A 24,634-nucleotide genomic window follows, 5' to 3' on the forward strand; every position below is an offset into this window, starting at 1 on the left:
CAGTCAACAAAGATGAAAGGAGTTGGAAATATGAAAGCACTTTAATATCAGACATGGAGATGCAGAGTTTGTAGCTTGCCCAGCAGGTTTTTTGGTCCTACTTTGGTCCAGTATTCCTACCAAGACATTTTGGAATGATAATGTATATCCTGTGATGTTGGAAGTATGTAATCTGCTTTTTAAGTTTTGAGGGGAGTACAGTTACGTGATTAGATGAATCTCAGAAGAGACTTTGAACTTTTAATTTTTTTAAAGATTTTATTTATTATATGTAAGTGCACTGTAGCTGTCTTCAGACATTCTAGAAGAGGGAGTCAGATCTTATTAGGATGGTTGTGAGCCACCATGTGGTTGCTGGGATTTGAATTCAGGACCTTTGGAAGAACAGTCGATGCTCTTAACCACTAAGCCATCTCTCCAGCCCTGAACTTTTAATATTGTTGAGACTTTTATAGACTATGGGACTTTTGAGGTTGAACTAAATGTATTTTTCATTATGCTATGATTTGTATTTTCATCTGCTTAGCTGATGACAATTTGTATTTACCAAGAAATAGATCTTCATCTATCTTACATCTTATTTTTGAAGCCTTGTTCAACTAAACTGGCTAACCATCTACCCTCTATTCTTATACTTATAATAGAATTATTTACTCTTAATTCATAACCCTGTCTTTTCATGGTATGCAGCAAAACCTGTGGCCATATCTATAGATCACAATATCCAGAAACTCAGACCCAACTCAGAATGAAATGTTTTCTTTGATCATTTAACTGATCCCAAGCCTACTTTTTTCTCTAGTACAATTGCATGCTTGTAACATATAAAAAAAGCTCACAGTACTCCTTTACTAACATATGTAGCCTTCACTATTCTACAAGGGAAGAGGCCACATTCTACTCTTAATGTATTATATCTTTCTGGCAAAACAACTTAAACCATCTCCTTAAACTTTCTATCAATTATCTAACTTCCTAAAACTATTTAAATCAAATCAGGAATTCCACAAAATCATTAATTGATTTAAACAGCATTATGTCAAGAAAGTTCATCTTTATGTTGATTTGCAGGAAACTTGCCCAACAGAGTGGGCTATCACCCAGGAAGTAATCACACCGGGCTATAGGCAGTAAGGGTCTCCCTGTGCCAGATGTATGAGGAATATAGCAATGACAAACATGAGAAGGCACATTGGTAGCAAAAAGCAATCCAGGGACGAAGCTCCTAGAGCTGTGCCTCCCCACAGTTCAACCATTGCAGCTGTACAGAACGGTGGGACATCTCCAGGAAGCTCACTTACCCACTGCAACAACTCCTCCATAGTATGCACCAGACCTTGAATATTGATTGACATACTGATCCTTCTTCCCAAGAACTGGGATTGTAACTTTAATTTTTTTTCAAATCCTGTTTTTAATGATGGTTCTTAAGTGCTTTAGCCTTCCTTGTAACCCACCACCCTCCAGAAGTAGTGGGAAAGAAAGGATATTGGGGAATTGGACCTGTTTAGGAAGGTTCTTTGGAGCAACTCCCATCTGTGTTGTCTGGAAATCAGCAGTTCAGTTCACAGGTTAGCAGGCGGCAGCAGCTTGATCCACTCTCAAACACATCATGGATACACCAGCAGTCCAGTTTGGTAGAACTAGGTTAGCAACAGTGGTGACATGACCTAGCAGAGACCTAGCAGAGAGCCTCAGCCTCTGCTCAAGTCAGCAGAAGGGACCAACAGGAATATCAGGAGAAGTTCTAGGCTGTGTCTCCCTCAGGAAGTGAAGATTAGTGAAAACGCAAGACCCACAGGCATTGCACAGCTAGCTATACCAATAAGCCAAGCTTTATCTCTGTCACTCCATCAAGTCCTATTTATATGCTCCAAACATTGCATGCTCAACCAGCCTTGCCTCAGCAAGTATCTTGCCTCAGTAGGTGCCTTGTCTAAGCATGTGTCTTGCCTGAGCACTTGCATCCAATCAGCCCAAGTCCTTAGAAGCAGCAACAAACTGCTGTACACCACCAGAAGTGTTTTGGTGCATTGCTCTCTGGTGTCCCCACAAATGCAACTCAGCTACGCAATGTAATACATGCGTGTCATTAGCAAAGAATCCTTCATCACATGTCCTTTCATGTGCTTGCTTTAGCAGAACATCCTCTCTTCTCTCTCCTGTGTCTGCTTCAACAAAACGTTCCTTCATAAGTCAGCCTTATCTTTTCACACCTATGTCCACTTTAAGGAAGTATTCCTTCATGTATTCATGCCCAGCAAAACACGATCCAACCAACTTTCCAAAGAACCCTTAAGTTTCCACTTCAGGGATGAACCACATACAGTACTGAGGATTGAAGCAAGGATTTCATGTATGCTAGGCAGGCACTCTACCAACTCAGCTACAACCCAGCCCTCTGAGTGAATTTCTTGGCTACCTTGGATATATCAGTTCCCAACCATCACATGGGACATGTTGATAAACAGCTTACAGCAATTTATCCTGCATATCATCTTTGTTTTAGCAAAAGTAATACATTTCATCATACTTAAGAATGACAGCATTATCATTGTCTATGATCTGGCTTTACAGAAGTTCAGAAGCTGTCTGCCATCGTTGTTTCCTTCAGCTTTATGGCCTCAATCATTCCCAGAATTGGCTTTAGCAGCCATGTATGGATGGTAACATTTGTCCACCTACCAGATATCTGGGTGCTGGCACCACCAAGGCAGGTGGAGCCTAGAGGAGCGAGAGCATCTAGATCCAGATGTTCAGAATACTTGACTCCTGCTTGTCTCTGTGTCCATTTTGACTGTTTCCTCTTTGACTTGGGGATCAAATAACCCCAATTATTCCCTCCTTTGAGGATCACCACCCAACTTAGCCCATCTAAGTAAATGTTAATTCAAAGCTAGTAGTATTCCTGAGGCAGCAATGGAGATTCTCTATGTCAAGCCTCTAGGTTGCCCTCCACACCCTGGTGTGGTACTGATAAGCCCAGGACAGCAGAGAGGCCCAATTTTTCTGCCACCAGTGTGGAAGTGATTCTTTATGAAAGCAGCACACCCCCTGACTGTGTTGAATCCTGGGAGGCAGCAGGCTCTTTGGAAGGCATACAATAGTCTGATGCCAGGAGAAGTAGGATGAGGGAGGCTGTACATGTGAGGTCTTGTCAAAGATCACCTTTGACACCCAGGTAAACTAAGGTAGGATGTAGCGTTGGGGAGTGGGGAGAGGTAAAAGATGATGATGGCTTCTGGCAATTAACTCCCTCTTACTATTTGGGGGCCAGAACTGATGACTTCTGCCAATTAATTCTTGCTTACTGTTCTGAAGCCTAGGCTAATGGCTTCTGGCAATTGACTCCTGCTGATAACAGTAGGGAATTAGGAAAAGAAGTTTAATTACTTGGGCTCTTTACTCTTTAACTCAGGGGCCACTCGCTGGCCAGGCATGAGGCTGGAGGCTCTGAGTTCATTAACTCTTCGTGAGCCAGAGAGAAAGAAAAAGAAAGAACACACACACACACTCACACACACACAGAGAGACTCACACTGGATGAAGCAGAAAAGAGATACACTCCTCTTGTGTTTTTGCTTTCAGCCTTTTATAGATTTTTAGACAAAAGTCTTCTAAGTAAGAACAATTACCTCATAGATAAAATGTTACACAGAGGGAGTTACAGCAGGACACTGAGTATAAGGTCAAAGCAGTGTTTCATTCTAAAGCTCATTATAAGTTCAAAGCAATAGTTTTACATGGCCTTACTTTATCATTGTGCACACCTATGGCCTCAACCTTGGACCTGACCTAAAATGAATATTTTTCCTTGATCACTAATTTGTTCCAAGCCTATTCTTCTTCCTAGTGCAATTTACATGCTTGTAGTACATGAAAACTCACTGTAATCTTTTTTGTGCAGTCTTTACCTACTATTCTTCGAGGACGGACACATTCTATTCTTGATCCTAACTTTATTATATCTTTCTGGAAAGTTACTGAAACCATCTCCTTAAACTTTCTACCAATTATTCTAACTTGCTAAAATTGTTTGAACCAAATCAGGAATTCTATAAAGTCATTAATACATCTAAGCATCACTAATTCAATGAATGTTCATCTTCATGTTGATCTGCAGTAAATTTGCCCAATAGAATGGGCTACTACCTAGGAATCATTAGGCTATGTAATATTGGAAGGAAAGGCATGTCTGCAGCAATAAGCAGTCCTGGAATGAAGTCTCTGGGGGTTCATGCCTCTCCAGAGTGTACCCATTGCAACCATGCAAAACAGTAGGCCATCTCCAGGAAGCTTCCTTCCCACAACATTCCATGCATGGCTTCTGCCAAGGTCTGGAAAGTCTTCTATACACAGTCTCTGATCAAGCAATATCTTTCTGGGAACCACTGAAGTCCCTGTTTGGACTGTCTACTAGTCTTCCAGCTCCATATTGGGTTGAGACATCTAAATACCTAAGTGTCACTGTTTCCCTGTGTACCCCACTCTTCCCTGCACAGATCACTTCCTGGTTGTGGTAACTGTAGTGAAACCACACTTTGAATGGTGGAAATGCAAACAGAGAAGCCTATTTCCTGCCCCAGTTTCTGTTTTCTAGGCAAGGAAATTAAGGCACTGTTTGGTGTGATGAGCAGAGCCTTAGGTGAAGTTAGAAAACCAGTTAACACTAAAGTAGCACTTAACACCCAGCTTCCAGAGTCCCAGTCCACAGCTCCAAGGCATACTGGGTTTAGTCCTATTGGAGTATGATATCAGATGTTCCAGTTTAGAATACCACAGGGACTGAAGGGCCATTTCCTTGATAGGAGCCCAAGCAGAACTGATGGAGCAGGTCTAGAGAGAATACTGTCAGCCCTTTGGCCTCTATCTTTTGCTGGATGCTTTGCCTCTTAGACTCCTTGCAAAAGTACCTTGCCTCTTCCACAGCCCTTGGCATCCTTAGAAGCATGCACAAAAAACATTGCTGACCAGAGATCAATGTCTGGCTTGGTAGAGTGCTGTTGCTTGCTCCTCTCCCACTCCTTGAATTGAACCGAGACATGGGAGCCTATTCTATGAAAGACAAGAGGGAGAGGGAGAGCCACCTGTTTTCTCTGCATTGCTGCCCAGGTGAGTCATTGCTAGATCAGTGAGCTCCTGTAGTCAGAACATGATGCATCCCTTTGCTCCTCCTACAGTGGAACCTGGTGTGTAAGGATGACTGGAAAGCCCCACTCACCACCTCCTTCTTTTACGTGGGTGTGCTCTTAGGCTCCTTCATTTCGGGACAGCTCTCAGACAGGTAAGGTGTCCAGCACTTATATACCTGGACTTGATTTCAAATGATCATGTTCTCTTAGCCCAGGACCATTTGTTTCAGAAGGAGCAGTATCTATGTCTAGCATAGATTTTCCATGACAAGTAAAATGGGCCAATGACCTCCCACCATTATTTACTAATCCTCACTGAACAAAGGAACCCGAGTCAGTCAAGCCATGTGTACCCATGGTCCAATGACGAGTTATTTTGTCATGATTCACTTCTATACTAGTTTGCATCATTTTCCCTAGGAGATTATTACCATTCTCCTATCCCTGAGGAAGAGAGACATTGACACTACAGATGTATGAATGCACTGTATTGTACATTAGGCAATCCCATGGTAGCCACTTCTGTATTTGAAAGAAGACCAGTTTACTCTCTGGGTAAGGTGAGAGAAGTAGAACTCTGGTGTCCTTTAGCAAAGTGGCCTATGGTTATAGCATTTACTATGTGACCAAGAGAGTGAATGTTATTTGTTACAAGCATAGTATTATACAATTTTAAAGCTCTTATCTAAGGTCCATTAATAGCTCAAAAAATCAAAATACCCTTAAAATTTAAGTAGTGGGTGGGGGTGCACACCTCTAATCCCAGTACTCAGATGACTGAGACCAGAGGGTTGAGAGTTCAAGGTCATCTTGGACTACTTAGGGAGAATCTGCCTGAGCAACCAAAGGCAACAATAAAAAATAGAGATTGTCTATGAGGGTTTGTTGTCTTTATTGTTATTTCATCAAGAACTGTGAAGTTCTCAGAAGGTCCATTATGCTAAGTCCCTTTTGTTGGAGCTTTGGGATCTATCACAGACAGCTGAGGTCAGCAAAGATGACTTCAACAGATCTTTGGCTATGGTAACAGTGATAGGATATTCCTAGACCCAGGAGAGCAGGGTTCTCAACTTGTGGATCAAAACCCTTTTTACAGGGGTCCCATATCGATATCCTGCATATCAGATATTTATATTATAATTCTTAACAGTAACAAAATAACATTTATGAAGTAACAAGGAAAATAATTTTATAGACAAGGGGTCACCACAATATGAAAAGGGTCCCAGCATTAGGAAGGTTGAGAACCACTGCAGTAGAGGGTGCTGCAGCATCCTCCTGGCCAGCTAGCAGGCTCATAGAGACATCCAGGCTGAGAGATGTCATCTTGTCCGGGAAGCAAAGCTGCTGACTCTGTCTCATACTCTCGGGGTTATATGAGTGCACTGTTGCGGCCGGCCAGCAGCTCGCAACGTGAACGGTTCACTGAGATGGCCGCTAGAGCTAAGGGAGGAACTAGACGGGGAGAAAGAAGAAGCGGAGCCAAGACAAGTTCATCCTGTTCAAAGCTCAATTTTACTTGTTCAGACACTCAGTTATAAAGGAAGGGGGAGGGAACCCGATTCCCGCTGAATGGTCTCGGGGTCCAGTAGCAGGGTGAACACGTGTGTGGCTCCAAGCAGCAAAACAGCACAGTCCAGCAGTGGGCGTGGCAGAACGAATGAGCAGGAAGCTCCACCCTTGAGCAAGCAGGTTCCAGGCTGGGGGAAGGGATATTACAGTGCATGTTTACATCTATGGTCATTCTCACATCAGTACTCAAAATTTTGGGGTTTTGTTTGTTGTTTAGTAAATTTGTATTTGCTATTTTGTGTATGTACAGTGGGGGAGAGGTATGCATGCAAAAATATTCATTTGGAGTTTGGGAGAATACAGTGGAATCCTACCTTGGATATTAGTTCCAGGAACCCAACTGAATTCATGATCTTACACAGCAAGCACTTTACCTGCTAGACCATCTTGATGGCCCTTGTTTTTTGTGAGTGCTTTTTTCTTTCTCAGTACAAGGTCTTTCCGTGGCTGACCTAGTACTTGCTATGTAAACCAGGCTGACATTAAACGTGTGGCAGTCCTCCTGGATGACGTTCCTGATGCCAGAAGTATTTACAAGGATTTACCATCACTCTCAGCTAGTGAGAACTAACATAACTGTGTATCTCATTAGATTCATTTTTCAAAAGTCACTTAGTGATTAAAAACAAAAATACTGACCTGCCACCAAGGTGCACTAAAGATGTCAGTGGGATGTCAAGTCTAGTGGCACTCTGCTTTAGTACCAGCACTCAGGAAGCAGAGGCAGGTGGTTCTTTGAGTTTGAAAACAGCCTAGTATATACAGTGAGTTCTAGAACAGCCAGAGCTACACAGCAAAACGCTGTTTAAAAATAAATAAATAAATAAATAAATAAATAACCGGACTAGCGCATGCTCACTGTAGGGGTCAGAGATCAGGGCAAGTGTCTCACGGGCCTAAGGAGGAAGATGGCAGTGGAATCGCGCATTACCCAGGAGGAAATTAAGAAGGAGCCAGAGAAGGCGATCTGCCGAGAGAAGACCTGCCCGCTCCTGCTGCAGGTCTTAACCAACAACTGCCGCCACCACCGAATGGCCATGGGATGGATGGATGCAACCTTGAAAGAACTGACTAGTTTAGTGAAGGAAGTCTACCCAGAAGCCAGAAAGAAGGGCACACACTTCAATTTTACAATTGTTTTTATGGATCTTAAAAGACCTGGATCGAGTTAAGGAGATTAGCAGCACCATGTCTGGCAGGAAAGGCACTGATGACTCCATGACCCTGCAGTCACAGAAGTTCCAAATAGGGGATTATGTGGACATAGCCATCACGCCTCCAAATCGGGCACCACCTTTGTCAGGGAGGATGAGATGTAATGAATTCTATTGACTTTCTTGAAGTTATTTTTCAGCCAGTTTGTAAAATAAACTTACTTAATCCTTTCTCTCTCCCCCCGCCGGGGGGGGGGGGGGGAACCCTAGACATTTTTTAAAAATAAAGATGTAAGTAGGCTGTGACTATAAGATTGCCAGCTCTGGCTGAGCCTGAGGGTTGGAAATGATACTTCTCTTAATCTAGTAACAAGCATTAATTGATTGCTTTTGTTTATTTAGCAAATATGTAGTCTGTGATATGTACGAAGGTCTGTTAGAAGTGTAGCACACTTTAAAAACCAACTAGGTGACCATATCCTCACACCTCTGACAGGAACTGTTATTTCCATTTTGTAAGTTGGGGCAAGTAAAACACAGTGGTTAATTTATGTGCCCAGGATATGTAGTTGGCAAGTGACAGGTTATACTGAGGCCCAGGGCTCCTTGCTTCTCTGGTTTTCGGGACTACTGCTGAAGATCTCTGCTCACCTAGAACATGCCTTTTGGCAAAGCAGATAGATAGATTCAACTTATTGAAGAAATGATTGTTTTCCTTGGCCATTGGGAATGATAGCAGGGAAGGTCAGAATGCCATGGAAGTGTCCATCAGGGGTCAGGGGAGGGTTTACTGAGAAGCAAACCATGAGCTGAGAGTTGAAAGATGCGTAGAAATTTGGTGTCAAAGAGGTGTTGAGAAGAAGAGCACTCTGGGCAGGCAACCCACCATCTGTTAAAGTCTTGACCAGAGTCTTGGGAATAGAAAAAAGTTCACTGTGGTGGAGGTCTGGAGGCTCAGGTGGAGACAGAGACCACAAGGCAGGCAGAGGCCTGAGCGGATGGGCAAATGGGGCTTAGCTCAGACCACAGTGAGGCATTTGGATTTGAGAAGTGAGGAGCCTTGAGAGTTGCTTTTTAAACCAGAGTGTAACTATCAGATGTGCATTTTAAAAAGGGATTTGATAGGCTTGAATTGATGGAAGGAAAACAAGAGGCGTGTGTGTGTGTGGTTTCATACACACACATGTGTATGTGTATTTTGTCTTGTCTTGTTTCTTTCAAGACAGGGTTTCTCTGTGTGGCCCTGGTTGTCCTGGAACTTGCTCTATAGATCAGGCTGGCCTTGAATTTACAGATCTGCCTGCCTGGGATTAAAGGCATGTGCCTCCATCACATGGCAGGTTGTCATGACTTTGTGAAATTATTAAGCTAGCTTTCTGGATTACGAGAGGCACAACACTGGGAAGAAGTAGATTGGTATTTCCTGGTTTTGTAAATATGTATGTTTGCCATTTTGTTCACAGCTTTAAAAGTGACCAGACCAGGTCCGTGGGTGGGAGAGACTGCTCTGAGTAAAGATACTTGCCACCAAGCAAGCTCACCACTGAGTTCTGTCATAGGGACTCACATGGTAGAAGGAGAGAACCATCTCTATCTAGCAAGTTGTCCTCCGACTACCACATGCCCTCCTCTAGTTCACATGCACCCACCTCCTACTCCCAGCCTCCCACCCCTCACCCAAAATATAATAAATTAAAAAGTAAAGTTCAAAATGAGGTTTTCTGGTCTGAGCATGATTATGCATACCTAAAATCCAGGCACTAGAGGCTAAACAGAAGGATAAACTTTGAGGCTAGCTTAGCTATTTGTAAGATAGCTCCCTCTCCCTCTGTTTAAAAACAAAGCAAACACATTTTTAAAAAAAAAAGAAGAAAAGAACCCAAAAATCAAAAACAGGGTTTTTTTTAAATTATTATTTATTTACAACCTACAGCTGCTAAAGAGTAGTGATTTGAAAGTGTTCCCTAGGTCTCTGGGGTCCTGAGCAGCCTTTGGGAGGAGAGAAGGTAGAGCTTACACTAGTCTGCCTTGTGCTTGTAGCATACCCTCTGTACAAAACAGTGCACGCAAGTCGGAGTCTCCCTCTTCACTGTCTAATAGCTGCAAAGCCCTTTGCAGTTTGGGATCCTTTCTTTCTCCAAAGTCCTGTTGTTGGGCAGCTAATGCCTTTCACTAAAGCCCTGAGTTAATCACATACACATAGACATGATCACCAGCCATAGTACATATGCTGATAACCATTCAGTGCTGTCTCTTGGCCACACAAATGGCTCATGGTGGCAGTTTCCATTACCTCAGTTCCTGGACTTCCTAGCACTAAAGAGAAATTAGTGAGTGGAAAGTGATGTCACAGGATTAAGAATGGTTTCTCATTCTAGACTGAATGCTTCCCCACTGGCATCCGTTACTTTTTCCTTGGACTTCATTGGTGCCCCATTGTCAGGGAGATTATCCCATAGTGCCCAGTCCTTACTCTTAGAGTCTGACTTCCTTAATGTGTCTCTGTGGACCTGGAGACCGTTTCTTTTCTGCACTTGTCTCAGTGTATAATGGTGTGTCCGGTAGCATGGTTAATTAAAGTGTGGTTAATATTGCCTATCCAATGGGACAGTACCTTCTTGAGGGCAGAAACATTGCCAGTTTTTAATATAAGAGAGTAAGCGTTCTTGAATGCACATGGTGTGAGTCAGCTGAGACCAGTCTCAAGCAGAAGCTCTGCTTTCCCTCAGGTGACTGGTGGGTTGACATTATTAAAATAGTTAACTTCATAGGCTGGTAGACAGCAGCATGGCAGGAGTTCAGAGAAGAGCTCAGGCCCATGTGGCACAGTGGTGGCCCTTCTACACTTTTCATAATAATTTCAGTGCAGGCCCATAGTCTGGGAAGGAGGGAAGGAGACTGAAAGGTTTCCTTTTTAGCCCATACTTGGCTGTTACTAGGAGGAATCAGGCAATGATGAGTTCAAGAATGCGGATGATGGATAAACATCTCTCTTGATGGGTCATGACTGAGGGAGTCTTTAAGGTTGAGGAGGATAAGAATCTAGAGAAACAAGTTTACTTTAGTTCTGGAAACTAAATTATTTTCTATTCTGTCATGGTCACAGTTCGACCAAAATGGAGGTGGCCTGACAACAACTGCAAGGCAGGCAGGAGAACTTTGTTGCCTCAGAAGCACATCCAGTGTTTGCCCATCCAAGTTAGCGCCCATGAGTAACCACTTCCATGTCAGTGCCAATCATAATCAGTAGAGGGATAGTTCAAAGCAACAAACCCTCAAGCCTAAAACTGCCCCAAATCACAAACAGAAACTCAAAGTTCTGAATTCTGAACTTCGGGAAATAGCACAGTGAAGGGCTGTCCCACAACCATGAAGTTCCATGCTCAGTCCCCAGCACCCATGTAATAGCAGGGTGGCATGGCATGCCTTTGTAATCCCAGTGACTGAAGGGCAGGAACAGGAGCTCTCTGGAGCTTATTGGCCAGCCATCCTAGCCTAATGGGTGAGTTCTAGATGCCAGTGAGAAACCTGTCTTAAAATGATGTGGACAGCTTCTGAATAAAAACACTGAGATTGACTGCTGGATTCCACATGCATATACACACATGTGCACAGGAGAACACATGCACCTGCACGTACATGCATACACACACACACACCAAAGTAAGCCTCCAAACTGAGATTCTCATTGTAAAGAATGTAAAGAAAGGCCCAGGAAGGCATTGATGCATGCTTTGTGGTACTCAGGAAAACTGCAACACATTAGTCGGAACAGATGCCTAGAAACCCAAGAAAGCATTATTTCAGGTATACCAGAGAGTGCTTCCTAAAGAGAAGTGTGTGAGTCTGCTAATTTAGTGAAGACCGCACTCTACACTGTAGGAAATAATGCCAGTCTTCCGCTCCTCTGCTGCCTGTGTGCAGTTGCCCATAATTTATCCCATTTTTGTGTGCTGGGTCTTCTTTTTGTAGTTGTTTTTGTTTTCATTTCATTTGTGAAAGAAATTTAATCCAGGTCCTTATGTCTGTTAAGCATGCAGTTTACTGTTGAACTATACCCACTTGTTCCAATTATTTTGAACTATAAGTATTGTTCTCTATATTCATTATACTATAGCTGTCTCATTTGCATAATTCCAATTCTAGGCATATAGATTATATGTAGGCTTTTTTATTTTGTGTGTTTCATGAATATTTGGTTCCATGAAAATACATTATCCCAACATCAATTTTGTATGTAACTATTGTGCTGATATGTGGAAACATCTTCAATAAATGAAGAGATGTACTTTTTGTACATCTGTCCTTCTGAACTATAAACATTAATCCAGATCCGTGGGTAATCCTTGGATGGAGGAGGGTGGTGGTGGTGGTGGTGGTGGTTGGGTTTCTTTATTTTTTGTTGGGTTTCTTGATCCCCAAGAGTTAGATTGGGGGTCAGAGGACCACCCAGATGTTGAGAGCATTGGCAGGTCTTGAAGGGCCTGGGTTCAATTTCCAGCAGCTACATAGATGCTCACAACCTAACCCCAGTGTTAGGGGATCTAATCCCCTCCTCTCGCCTCTGAGGACACCAAGCATGCATACAGTGCCCAGACATATACCCAGGCAAAGTACCTGTACACATAAAATAAAATGAAAATGAAAAAATGTAACTCAAAAAAAATGTTAAATGGCTTGGCTGGTGACCTTTCACCTTCTCAACAGGTAAATGTGCTCGCTGACAAGCAGAATAAGCTGAGTTCATTCCACCGTACTCAACTGGTTGATGGAAAGAATCAGCTCCCATGGGTCATCCTCTGATCTCTACATGGATGCACTCCAATAAATAAAAATGAAAGAAAATGTAAAACAAAAAAGTCAGAAATGTGAACTGGGGTGTTCCGCAATAGTAGAACATGGGCCTAGAACTAGGTTTCTGGCCCTGATACCACAGGGGAAAGACTCAGGTTTCCCTTCATGGCTGTGTCAGCCGATGACAGTAATAAAACAGTGCACACACTTAACGGGCATGTTTGTTAACACATTGCAGGTTTGGCCCATTTCTTTTTTTTTTAATTTGTTTATTTTATTTGTATGAGTAAGTACACTGTAGCTGTCTTCAGACACACTGGAGGAGGGCATCAGATGCACATTACAGATGGCTGTGAGCCACCATGTGGTGGCTGGGAATTGAACTCAGGACCTCTGAAAGAACAGTCAGTGCTCTTAACCACTGAGCCATCTCTCCAGCCTGGACCATTTCTTTATAAATATTTTGCTCCTGAATGTTACCTACATGTGACTGTTTTATGTTCATCAAAATATATGTGTGATTGTGTAGAGTATAAGAAATATTCTGTCATGTTATTTTTCAAACCCTCTTGAAAATGTAAATAAATGCAATTAAATTTTTTAATATTGAAGGATTATACTATATTATAAAAGTCAAATTGTTACATTTACGTTTTTTAATGTGTATTTTTGTCTTTAAAAATTATTACAAATATGTGGATTTACATGTAACAACTGTCTTTCCATTTCCTGCAGTCATTAGCATCATTGTGGCACTGCCTTTGAGGCAGCATGAGTATCCAGACTATACATTCATCCTGGAAAGTATGGAATGCAATGTACACTGGAGACTGAGAGGGTGGGGGAGACAGCCCCTCAGAGGAGCCGGTGGCTGCTGCTCTCCCAGCTGCTTCTCTGTGACCCTCATTTCCTCTCCAGGTTTGGTCGCAAGAATATATTGTTTTTGACCATGGCCATGCACACGGGATTCAGCTTCATACAAGTCTTCTCTGTGAACTTCGAGATGTTTACTCTGCTCTATACCCTTGTTGGAATGGGGCATATATCCAACTACGTGGCAGCATTTGTCCTGGGTATGGACATGAGATTTAAGTTTAGTTCTAGACCCTGTGTTTCACTTGACTGGAGACAAGTTGTAATGTCTCTCATACCTAGAATTCCCTACTAAACAGTGTAAACCTAGTTTACCAGGTAGGTAATTGAGCGTAACAATGGTTCTGACTTCTGATGTCCAGTTCTTCTGGCCTCTTGGCCTTATTAGTACTTCAATCATTAACTAGAATTCTCTTTTTAAAGACTTGCATAGAAAGGGCTTAGGTAACAAGAAAGAAGGAGGCACACCAAGGGGAGATGGGCCACGATGGGCAGGCTCCCCAGGAAAGAGGTGCTGCAGAGCACTGGTGGCTATCAGTGTCTGCCAAGGAGAGTGAGTTGAGCAGTCCAGTTCAGGTTTTGGTCAGTCTACCCTTCAAAGCTATGACTTAGACAAGCTACCTTGTCCCCACTGGAAAGCTTCCCGTCTCTCTGTTTAGAAGAGCCTTGCTCTAACCAGTCAGACACTGGGTGCCTTCGGCTGTATAATGGGGAGGGTGATTGTTTTCTTTTCGCAGTTACTAGAACATTTTTCCACAAAGGATCATAGTTAGCATGTGTGGCTTTAGTAGTGACTTTGCCTTTGATTAATTCTTCCTTGTGTAAGGACTTACAGGGGCCTAATGCTCTTTAGCATGTGTCTGAGGGTGGTAATGATGTGTTCATAAGAGAACTGTTACCTATAGACCTCAGAGAAAAACCCTAGGAGCAAATCAGAGCAGACTTAGTTCAGATGTAGCCTTCACAGAGACTCTCAACACAGAGCTACTTCTGGCTCCCTCCTTGTCTCTATGTTAAAAATGATATCACAGAAGATTCATAAGGAAATAACCCTCATTAATAATTAACTTGACTCTTCCTTGTTTTGAACAGGAACAGAAATGCTCTCCAAGTCAGTTCGAATTATATTCGCCACCTTAGGAGTTTGCATATTTTTTGCGTTTGGCTTCATGGTGCTGCCTCTGTTTGCATACTTCATCAGAGAGTGGAGGATGCTGCTGCTGGCAATTACTTTACCAGGCGTGCTGTGTGGGGCTCTCTGGTGGTAAGTGTGGCTTGGGCTGCTTACTTGCTGTGTGGCTTCTGTGTCATAGCCAATAGAGGGCAGCAGTAGCCCCCAAATCCCAAGTCTAGATCCCAGAAAAATAGGAGTGAGTATTATTTATAAATCAGTTCATAAAATCACGCCATACTCAGACATAAGTAGGCATCTCCTCTGCCCTATTCTAGGTTAAGCTAAGAATTTGCTGCAAGCATAGAGACCAGCCAAACCTCTGGGAAGTTCTCTGATCCCAGCAAGACCTGGACTGTAGCTGCTTGATGCTGAGGCCCCAGACCAGGGGGGTTGGGAAGTAAAGAGAGGGAGAGTTCCAAATTGAGCTTCCTTGAGTGGCCTTGCAGAGGAAGGCAGGCTCCAGCTGTGCTGCCAACAGGAGGAGATTGGGCAGGTAAAGCAAAAGCTATTCCAAGCCAAGAAGAATCCTGGCAGGAATCACTGCTTAGAATAGACTAGACTAGGGTGAGGTCCTCACCCCTTGCACGGTGGAGAGCATCCTGGACAAGAATGGGAACAGAAGAAACAATGTATCCTGATTATGAGAGAGGAGAGAGGGCTGCCTGGTCACAAGGATAAGGAAAATAGCCACCGGTCTCCAGCCTTGGTAACAATGCTGTTTTGTAGAGAGACTGACAAGTCTATTGAATAAATCAGAGGTGGAGTGAGGAAGAGATGGATGTCAAGTGATCCCTGCAGAAGGTCCCGTGCCTCACAGGGACAGAGTAGAAGATAGCAGGATCTGGGTGGGCCTGACTCTCAGCAGAAGCCAGGCATCAGGAGCCCATCTAGTACCTGTCTCCTTAAAGGCCAGAAGGGGGCACTGCCATTGCAGACATGCAGGTGCCAGCCAGAGTGGAGATCCCCTTGGGATGTACAGGAGGATGCTTCAGGTTTTGCCCACTTCAGTCAGTGTTCAGCAGAGCTCATACCTCAGGTAGTTACTGGGCTATCTTTATTTCTGGCTTATGAACACCAGAAATAAAGACACACACCTGCCTCTCTGTCTGAAGCCTCATTTACCATATGTAGCTGAGCCAAGTCCAGCCTCTGGAGAGCAAGTGAACAGGAAGTCTTACTAGATTGCATTGTCTTCCAGGTTCATCCCTGAGTCTCCCCGATGGCTCATCTCTCAAGGCCGAATTAAAGAGGCAGAGGTGATCATCCGCAAAGCTGCCAAAATCAATGGGATTGTTGCACCTTCCACTATCTTTGATCCAAGTGAGGTAAATGCCGTGTAGAAGCTGCTGGGGAGGCTCACACTCACCATATTAGGTCAGCAGCATACAACACAGCTCACAGGAACTTAGCCCTTGCCTTCCCTAAGCCATGGCCACCCCTAAGGCAAGGGGTGTTAAAATGCAGAAGTTGGAGGAATAGAGAAATGATTCAGTCTGTAAAGTGCTTGCCACCCAAGCATCAGGGCCCGAGTTCAGATCCCCAACAACAGACTGAAAAGCCAGGCATGGTTGAATGTGCCTGTAATCCCAATACTGAGGAAGCTGAGACAGAAGGATTCCTGAGGTTTATTGGTCAGACAGACAATCAGTCAGTGAGAGACCCTGTCTCAAAGAGAAGCTAAAAAAGTGATTGGCAGTAACATCCCAGGTCAACCTGTAGCCTACACACCTTCTCTCTCTCTCTTCTCTCTCTCTCTTTCTCTCTCTCTCTCTCTCTCTCTCTCTCTCTCTCTCTCTCTCTCTCTCTCGTCTCACACGCACGCGCGCACACACACACACACACACACATTCATGTGGTATGTACACATATATACTCATGTACGTGAATACATGCAAACCTCAGAGGACAAGAGGAATGGGTTCCAACTGCCCATGATTTTTTTTTTGCCATGCTTCCTTTATTTCCTATTCAAATAATCACATTTTTAAAATACTACTTGCTTGCTTGCTTGCTTGCTTGCTTGCCTCCTTGCCTCCTTGCTTGCTTTTTTAGCATAGATTCTTACTATGTAATCCTAACTAGTCTGGAAAACTCTGTGTAGACCAGGTTTATCTCCAACAATGATCTTACTCCTCTGCCTCCCAGGAGCTGAAATTAAAGAGATATATGCCACCAAGTCTGGCTTAACCATCACTTTTTACTAGTAAACACCCTTCATGAGAAAGGGACTTCCTTTGACGTTAGCAGTTTTGGGAAGTCCTTGTTTCTTATGCCTCAGGGGCTGCCATCTGCAGATAGTCAGAACACTGTAGATTAACACTCAGCAATGTTCTATCTGACAGACTTTACTGAGCATGCTCCATCCAGGTCTTTTCTCATGGCCACCACTTACCTGTTCTCATGGACCATGGAGAATTTCTTGCAGTTTAGGCAACAAGCATGTTTGAGATGCTCTGGGCTTATGAGGATTTGGGGTGTGATTATAGGAAGCCAAGATGCTGATAGCCACCAAGAGTCCTTATATGGTGGCCCAGGAGCAGCTGTGACTCAGCATGCCCCAGAAGGGCTCTGAAGCACAGAAGTGAGGCCTGGAATGTGGCTGAGGGCATTTTAAGTCAGATGGCTTTGGTAGCATTTAAGTAAGGGATAGGTTTGTGTGAACCTATTTCCTCATTGGCATCACTGAGGAAATGAGGCTTTTTCAGAGGATCTGAGTCCCATGTTGACCTTTTGCTGAGCTGCTGAGCCGAGTTAACTAAGAAAGCAAGGACAGTGTGTTTAGACAGGACAGCCTTGGCTCTGCTGAAAGCCATAGGAAGTTACTCTGGGTGAAGGGTGGGTCAATTTTCCTATTTTCAGTTAGATTTTGTTTCTGGAAGAAGACCAGTAACTATATGGTTACTGGTCTTTCATTCATTCCATTTAAATGTCAGTTCTGTAAAATACACAGCCTTATTTTTCTCTGACTGAAAGCAGAGAGTCAGCCTGCCGTAGGAATTCCCAGAAGCCTCCCTGGGAGGTGGCCAGTGAGGATGGGCAAGGTAATGCAGTGAGGTGGCTGTCTGCTTGCTCCTCTGCTATTGCTGGGCTCCTCTCTTTATCCCTCATTGTCTTTCATTCCAATTTGTCCTTGACTAAGCCTGCAGGGGCCTTTGACATCCCCTTGAGTCATTGTACTTCTGTCTTTTCAAGGAAGAACCTTAGAATGCTCCCTAACTCTTGAAAAGCAGATAGCGAAAATGATGGGTGCTAAGTGTGTGCCTGTCTGAGGCAGGTCTTCAACTTGTTCTCCTTCCTAGACCACTAATTTACAAGACGATAGTTCCAAGAAGCCTCAGTCGCACCACATTTATGATCTGGTCCGAACACCAAATATCAGGATCCTCACCATCATGTCTATAATCCTGTGGTACGTAAGTGAGACCTGCCTGAACTGTACCTACTCTCCTGACTCTTGTCTACAGACACGCTTCAGACCAAAGCTGAAACCTCTGTCATCGCAGATACAAGGATTCTCCCTTGTGATGGATGGCAGCCACAGAGACATAACAGTTTTTAATGTAGTGGAAACCCAGAAAAGGAGAAAATGATCATGGAGGCTGTTTGAGATCTAGGGATCCCACAAGGGAATCCCACAGGTCCTTCCTTAGTTGTCCTGTTCCTTGTCCCTTCCCTCTGTGGTAAATAGCCAGGAAGAAACTGACAGCAATTCTACTGTGCTCGTGGAGACAGAGGGAACGCCCCTACATTGGGTCCTCATTGTCCTTCATTTCCACACACCCTAAACAGCCCCACCCCCACCCCATCCCTCTTAAACAATTCTCTGTTGATAACACACTCTCTAGCTAGGACAGTTAGAGGTTTGAAGAAGTGTCTTAGTGAAGACACTTTATGCTTTATGTTCCTGAAGCTGCTAAGAGCTTTCTGGAAACATGAAAGTAAGATAGGGCCCTTCTGGGATGTTCATAGACTGGTGGTTCTCAACCTTCCTAATGCTATGAACCTTTAATACTCTTCATCATGTTGTAGAAAACCCCAACCATAAAATTAATTACTCAAGTTGCTACTTCATAACTGTAATTTTGCTACTGCTATGAATTGTAATGTATGCATTTTTTTAAGATACAGGTTTGCCAAAGGGGTTGGGAAATTGGGGTTTTGTAAACCCAATGTTCAGTGTAAGATTCTAATGTTGAAACACAAATTGGGACTTTCTCTAGTAATAAGTCATTGTGAATTATATGAAGCATTTTGCTGAGACACTTTCTTTATGGGATGTTCTGGGATATAAATCAGGAAATGATTTACACAACAAAACTTAACTTCTGTGCTACGTAGTAAGGCCCAGGGTGGAGTTTACTACTGCCCCCCCCCCCACTCCCTGCATCAAGAGCAGTTCAGAACTTCTCAGGATGAAGGTTTGTGAAGGTGTGTGGGTCTGGGGAGATGGATGTTGCTTCTCCAGCTCTCTTCTGTACCCTGTTGCAGGCTGACCATATCAGTGGGCTATTTTGGACTATCTCTTGACACTCCTAACTTGAATGGGAACATCTATGTGAACTGCTTCCTACTGGCGGCTGTTGAAGTCCCAGCCTATGTACTGGCCTGGCTGTTGCTGCAGCATGTGTCCCGGCGTTATTCTATGGCTGGTTCCCTCTTCCTGGGTGGCAGTGTCCTTCTCTTAGTACAACTGGTGCCTTCAGGTATGGACCACATTCAACATTCATTTACAATCCTGAGTATTTCCCTTTCTCAAACCAGGCTATGAATGAAGTGTATACAGTCAAGAGCATTATGTGTGTGCTTCATGTACACAATCTTTACTTAAAAATCATGAGGTGGTGTCACAGAACCAGAGTGCTCTTCATGGCCTGGGCTTTGTTTGGTAGGAAGAAATCATCGTGCTGTTGGTTAATTAAACCCCAGGCCTAAATTAATATATTCATTTATATTTTTCTCTCTAGAATAAAGAGATAAGAGAGTCATCCCACTAGTCCTGTCTTATTAACTTATTCAAGGAATAGCTGGAGTGGGTCTGCATGGAGTCTGTTCCTAGTAGAGAAGGCAAGTTAGATGCTGGTACTTCACAGATGGTGAACAGAAATAAAGGAAATTCAGCGCATCTAAAGTGCTCTTAGTCATGAGTAGTACCCTAAACAAGGGGCATTCAGTAAAATTTACATGAGGTAGCAGGACCCCTAAGGGGGAAAGTCAGGGAGAACACTTCAGAAGACTTGATAGGGAAGACAGAGCAAGGCCTAGTGGGTCACACCCATAATCCCAGCACAAGAAGAAGATGCAGGAGAATCAGTTCAAGGTCATCCTTGGCCATTTGGGGAACCTGACGTCAGCCTGGGCTACATTATTGCTCTGATGTTGTAATGGGAATGACCCAAGCATGATCAAGGATCATGATTAAGGCTGCCTTGGTAGCCCACTAGAGGGCAGTAGTTCTTTCTGACCACGGGGCAAGTTTTATTTGTCCATTGTTTGCCAGAATCACGCATACCCCTGTGGTTTGGAAACCTCTGGTCATTTCCTTTGGAGAATAAGGCCCCCATCCCTACACAAGAATATGCAATTATGGAACCTAGCAGTGGCTGCAGTGGCACTCACCTGAGCTCAGAGTGAGCTGTGGGACACTTAGTTACACTCATTAGGCAGTGAAGTCAATTGGAGGGTCAGCCCCAAGATCAGATGGTTTATAGTTTTGTCATTTTTTTCAGTGATTTTATTACACTTATTTATTTGGAGAAGGAAGACATGTTTCCAGCACACACGTAGAGGTCAGAGGACAACTTGTAGGAAGTGGGAACTGTTGGTCCTCCCCATCCAATGTGTGGATCCTGGGGATCAAACTTAAGTTTCCAGGCTTGGCTGAAAGCTCTGTTGCCCACTGAGCCACCTCAAAAGCCCAGATCTCTGAACTTCTTGAGTAGCCTGCAAGCATGACCTGAGTTAGAACTGAACTCCCCCATTCACTTACAAGTCCTTAGTTAACCCCATGGTGCCCTCAGGATGAGGACCAGGTAAAGCAGCTCATCCATGACACAGGATGACTTCTGGAAGGTAGGTGGGCTGGGCTGACAGGGAGCTTACCATCTGGGCCTCAGGGTTGAGAAACATGCACCCTTACATACATGAAGTGCCCTGTCTCCTCTACTAATCTCCTTTAAGAAGTCTTAGCCATGTGTTTTCTTCTGATGGAAAGTTTCAGAAACTGACCAACTGCTCCACCCCAAACCAAGGAGAAAGGGGAAGAGAAGTCCTCAGGGAACCCTTGCACTGACTCTCTTGCCTTTGCTAACTCTCTTTGTCTCTCCAGACTTACATTACTTGTCCACTACCCTGGTGATGGTGGGGAAGTTTGGCATCACCTCTGCCTACTCGATGGTCTATGTGTACACAGCTGAGCTGTACCCCACTGTGGTCAGAAACATGGGTGTGGGGGTCAGCTCCACAGCATCCCGCCTTGGCAGCATCCTGTCTCCCTACTTTGTTTACCTTGGTGAGTACCATGGTGCACTGGAGTGATGGGACAGAAGCTCTAAGTAGCCTTACTGTGAGCTGGAGAACAAGCACCTGTAGTTAGCAGGATGCTACAGTTACTGGATCCCTGACTGGAGAAGGTTCCTTTCCAAGTGTAGTGTAGAGAAGGCACTCATTTGCAAATGTCAGGTAACTCACAGCACAGCTAGATGGGAACGAGGAAGTCTGGGAGTTTCTATTTCAGACTCCCCAGACCCCCCATCGCAGAGTACAATTTCTTCATCTGAAGAAATGCTTTAGGGAGGCAGTGTACTTTCCTGGAGGAATTTTCCTTAGAGTTAGGAACATGAAGAGAATCCCTTCCATGCAAGAGGTCTGATAGACAGACAGTTGCCGTAACATAAACACTTCATTCCTTCAGCTTATCTGTGGAGGTCAGAGAACAATTTAGGGAGTCAGTTCTACCATGTGGATCCTGGGGGTGGAGCTCCAGTCTCCAAGCTTAGCAGCAAGTATTTTAACCAGCTGAGCCATCTCCCTGGCCCTCAGTTTACTTTTCAGAACAGTAGCTCACTAAGTTGTATGAGCTGGGCTTGAACTTTTGCTCCTCTTGCCTCAGCCTGCTGACTAGGTGGCATATAGAGGCCTGCATGGCACACTTGACAAGATGTTTTATGCCCTGGAAAGATCTGCCTTTTGACATTTTATGTATCAGGACACCAGTTTCTATGGTTCAGAGAAGTACTCCCTCCTGGCAGCTGCTTCTCCTCTGCATATCTCTAGCTCAGGAGAGGACTTGCCAGTGTCCAGAGAGTAGCAATTACTTTGCAAGCATGCTACATGGTGCTAATTGGGCAGTACCCAGTCTAACCTGAGTGTAAATCAGACTGTGACACATCTGCAGAGGTGGAAAGTTGTTCCTGTCCTGGACAAGCACCTTGTGTTGCTTGGAAACCCTGCAGCTGTCCTGTCTCTGTTCCCTTCTACCTCCCTTGTCCAATGTAAACACGGCTGGACCTCTGGGCACATGTGTTCCTGGTCTGGGTTCTGAATCTGTAGATGCCAGACTTCACTCTGGCAGCCCAGGCTTTGGGAAGCACTGGAACCCACAGGACAGTAAGCGCTATATAGAGTCCAGAGAGAATAAAAGGCCCAACTAAGACCTAGTCTCACTGTAACCTGGGTCCTCTGCTTGACCACAGGTGCCTATGACCGCCGCCTACCTTATATGCTCATGGGAAGTCTAACCATCCTGACAGCTATCATCACTTTATTCTTCCCAGAGAGTTCTGGGGTTTCTCTCCCAGAAACCATTGATGAGATGCAAAAGGTCAAAAAGTAAGAGACTTCCCTCCCCATACTGTAGGTATATTGAGTCACATCCTTGCCAAGTCTTAAGGCCACAAGCCTTTGAAGCAGTGCTCTCTGCATACTGTGTCTCACAAATCCCTAGACTCCTTTAACCATGGTGCTGTTGAGGGCGATGGCCCAAGCCCGTATGACCATGTGCACGCCCATGAAAGCAGCAGTTCTAGTTTAGTGCAAAGACTATGGGAAACTTCAGAACCCACCAGGTGGGGTGGGGTTTTTTCCTTCCTAAATCTGGCTTGCTTGTTTTGCAACTGATGGGTATCTTTGTAAGATTTATAAGTAACATTTGTTTTTCTTGTTTTAATAGACTAAAACAAATGCAATCCCTAAACAAGAAAGGGTCCCCGAAGGAGTCTAAAGGAAATGTGTCCCGAACCTAAAGGCTTTTAACACCTAGTCCAGAAGCTGATTGAACTGAACTGAAAACCTGTATGTTGTCAGAAATACTGTCAGTGACCGAGTGCTTTCTGTTGTGTTGGCATTGTGTCTAACTAGCATCTGTCCTGGAGAGTCACCTTCCTCTAGGGCCGCCAAGGCTAACTACACACAGCTTGCACATCCCATCACAGTGGTGGACCTTGGGCCTTCCAAAGAAATAAATTGAGTCTCTTGAACAAGCAGGACTTGGAAGACTATAAGAAACATCTGCTAGACATGCTTTGTTATTTTGTAAGACCTGATAAGGGTGCACATAGAACAGCAGGTCTGTTTTTCCCTCCTTTCCTTAACTGCAGAACTTATAGGAAAGGAATAAGTGTGGCTCAGGGGCAGTGTCCTTGTCTAGGTTACACAGGGCCCTGGGTTTGATCAAGTGCACCAAAAGGAAACAAAAAAAAAAATCTTTTCAGAAAATAAATGATTCCATGGATAGTTTGATTTCTCGTCTTTTCTCAGTTAAAAAGTTTTAACTGCAACGCTCTTAACTCGTGACATAACACAAGACTGAGGGAGCCCAAAGGAAACTAAGGTGGAAGCTGGTCCATAAAGCAGACAATGTGTGGACTGTGACTGCTCAGTCCCACAGCCAGGTACTGTGTGTGTGGTCAGGGTCCTGGGCTTGTCCAGGCCCTGTGAGAAATCTACTGTTGAGGCCAAGGCTTGTCTTCCACTGCTGTGTAAATCAGAATTCTGGCTGCCAGCCACTTATCTGTGTCTTGAAGGAAATGTATGGATAACAGAGTGTCCCTTCCCTCTCCCAGCACTGTCATGGGGAGTTTGTTTGTTTGTCATCTGCTGTTTGTGTCTCAAGCTATTTGTCCCTTAGCAGAAGCTTGGGAACTGCCTGTGTTCCCCAGCCCAGGGTCACCCTGGCTGGTGTGCAGTTACCACCATACAAGGCCTTCCCAATCTTAGCCACTAGAGCTGCTCTGAGTGCCAAAACTAATAACACTATGCTTCTTCCTTTTACGATGTGTAATCATGAGGAAAATTACAAGAAAGAAATGTAAATTGTGTTCACAGTCTCTCAGAGTAGCTGGCTGCAGGCATGTCACATCGGTGGGTGTTTTGTGTTCAGTGTGATTGTCTTCTCTTCTGATTATGTTGCCATGGTGCTCCGAAAGCACATGCTTCACCCACTTACAATACAAAACAAACACAAAAACCTGTATTTTGTGAAGGCTACTGAAGTGCCTTGGGCAATGAAATGGTTTTAATAAACTATTTTTTAAAAATAAATAAATAATAGCAACTGACTACATTCTTTATTTCTAGAATTGGCTAGGATCTTTTGTGATAACTAATCTTGATCATAAACTTGATGATATATGGAATTAACTAAAAGCAGCTAGCCACACACCTATGAGGAATTTTTTGTGCTTAGATTATTTGATGTGGAAGATCTATTTTAAATCTATAATCACTGAGGGTCAGAAAACACACCCTTAATCTGGTCCATATCTTCTCGTGACAGCTCACAGGGAAGAAGGTAAGTTTTTACTTTCTGCCTCTTTGCCCTCGCTATCACTAGCTAGTTCATCTATCTTGTTCCTAACCCCTGCTCTGGTGTTAGAACTCACATCTGTATTCCCACATGGACTGAAAACTGACAGTTCTCTAGGACCTTCTTGGGACTC

General features: G+C 44.0%; 1 protein-coding gene and 1 pseudogene across 2 annotated transcripts in view; both read left to right on the forward strand.

Moving 5' to 3' along the window:
- The window catches only part of LOC110289184 (solute carrier family 22 member 21), a 29,919-nt gene extending 5,727 nt beyond the window's left edge, over positions 1-24,192 (forward strand). The window contains exons 2-10 of one of the 2 annotated variants that reach the window (XM_085830013.1): positions 5,181-5,284; positions 13,571-13,725; positions 14,618-14,789; positions 15,898-16,024; positions 17,999-18,108; positions 19,188-19,402; positions 21,025-21,207; positions 22,391-22,526; positions 22,867-24,192. In XM_085830013.1, coding sequence (XP_085686139.1) covers positions 5,181-5,284; positions 13,571-13,725; positions 14,618-14,789; positions 15,898-16,024; positions 17,999-18,108; positions 19,188-19,402; positions 21,025-21,207; positions 22,391-22,526; positions 22,867-22,939 — 1,275 coding nt within the window. In that variant the 3' untranslated portion in view covers positions 22,940-24,192. The remainder of the gene's footprint in view (positions 1-5,180; positions 5,285-13,570; positions 13,726-14,617; positions 14,790-15,897; positions 16,025-17,998; positions 18,109-19,187; positions 19,403-21,024; positions 21,208-22,390; positions 22,527-22,866) is intronic. The other variant, XM_085830014.1, reaches the window with a different exon arrangement.
- LOC110306176 (histone deacetylase complex subunit SAP18 pseudogene) lies at positions 7,556-8,036 on the forward strand (annotated as a pseudogene).
- Positions 24,193-24,634: the final 442 nt, after the last annotated feature.

The sequence above is a fragment of the Mus caroli genome, unplaced genomic scaffold (assembly GCF_978045245.1).
Source record: "Mus caroli unplaced genomic scaffold, Mus_caroli_1 scaffold_13, whole genome shotgun sequence".
NCBI classification, from domain to species: domain Eukaryota; kingdom Metazoa; phylum Chordata; class Mammalia; order Rodentia; family Muridae; genus Mus; species Mus caroli.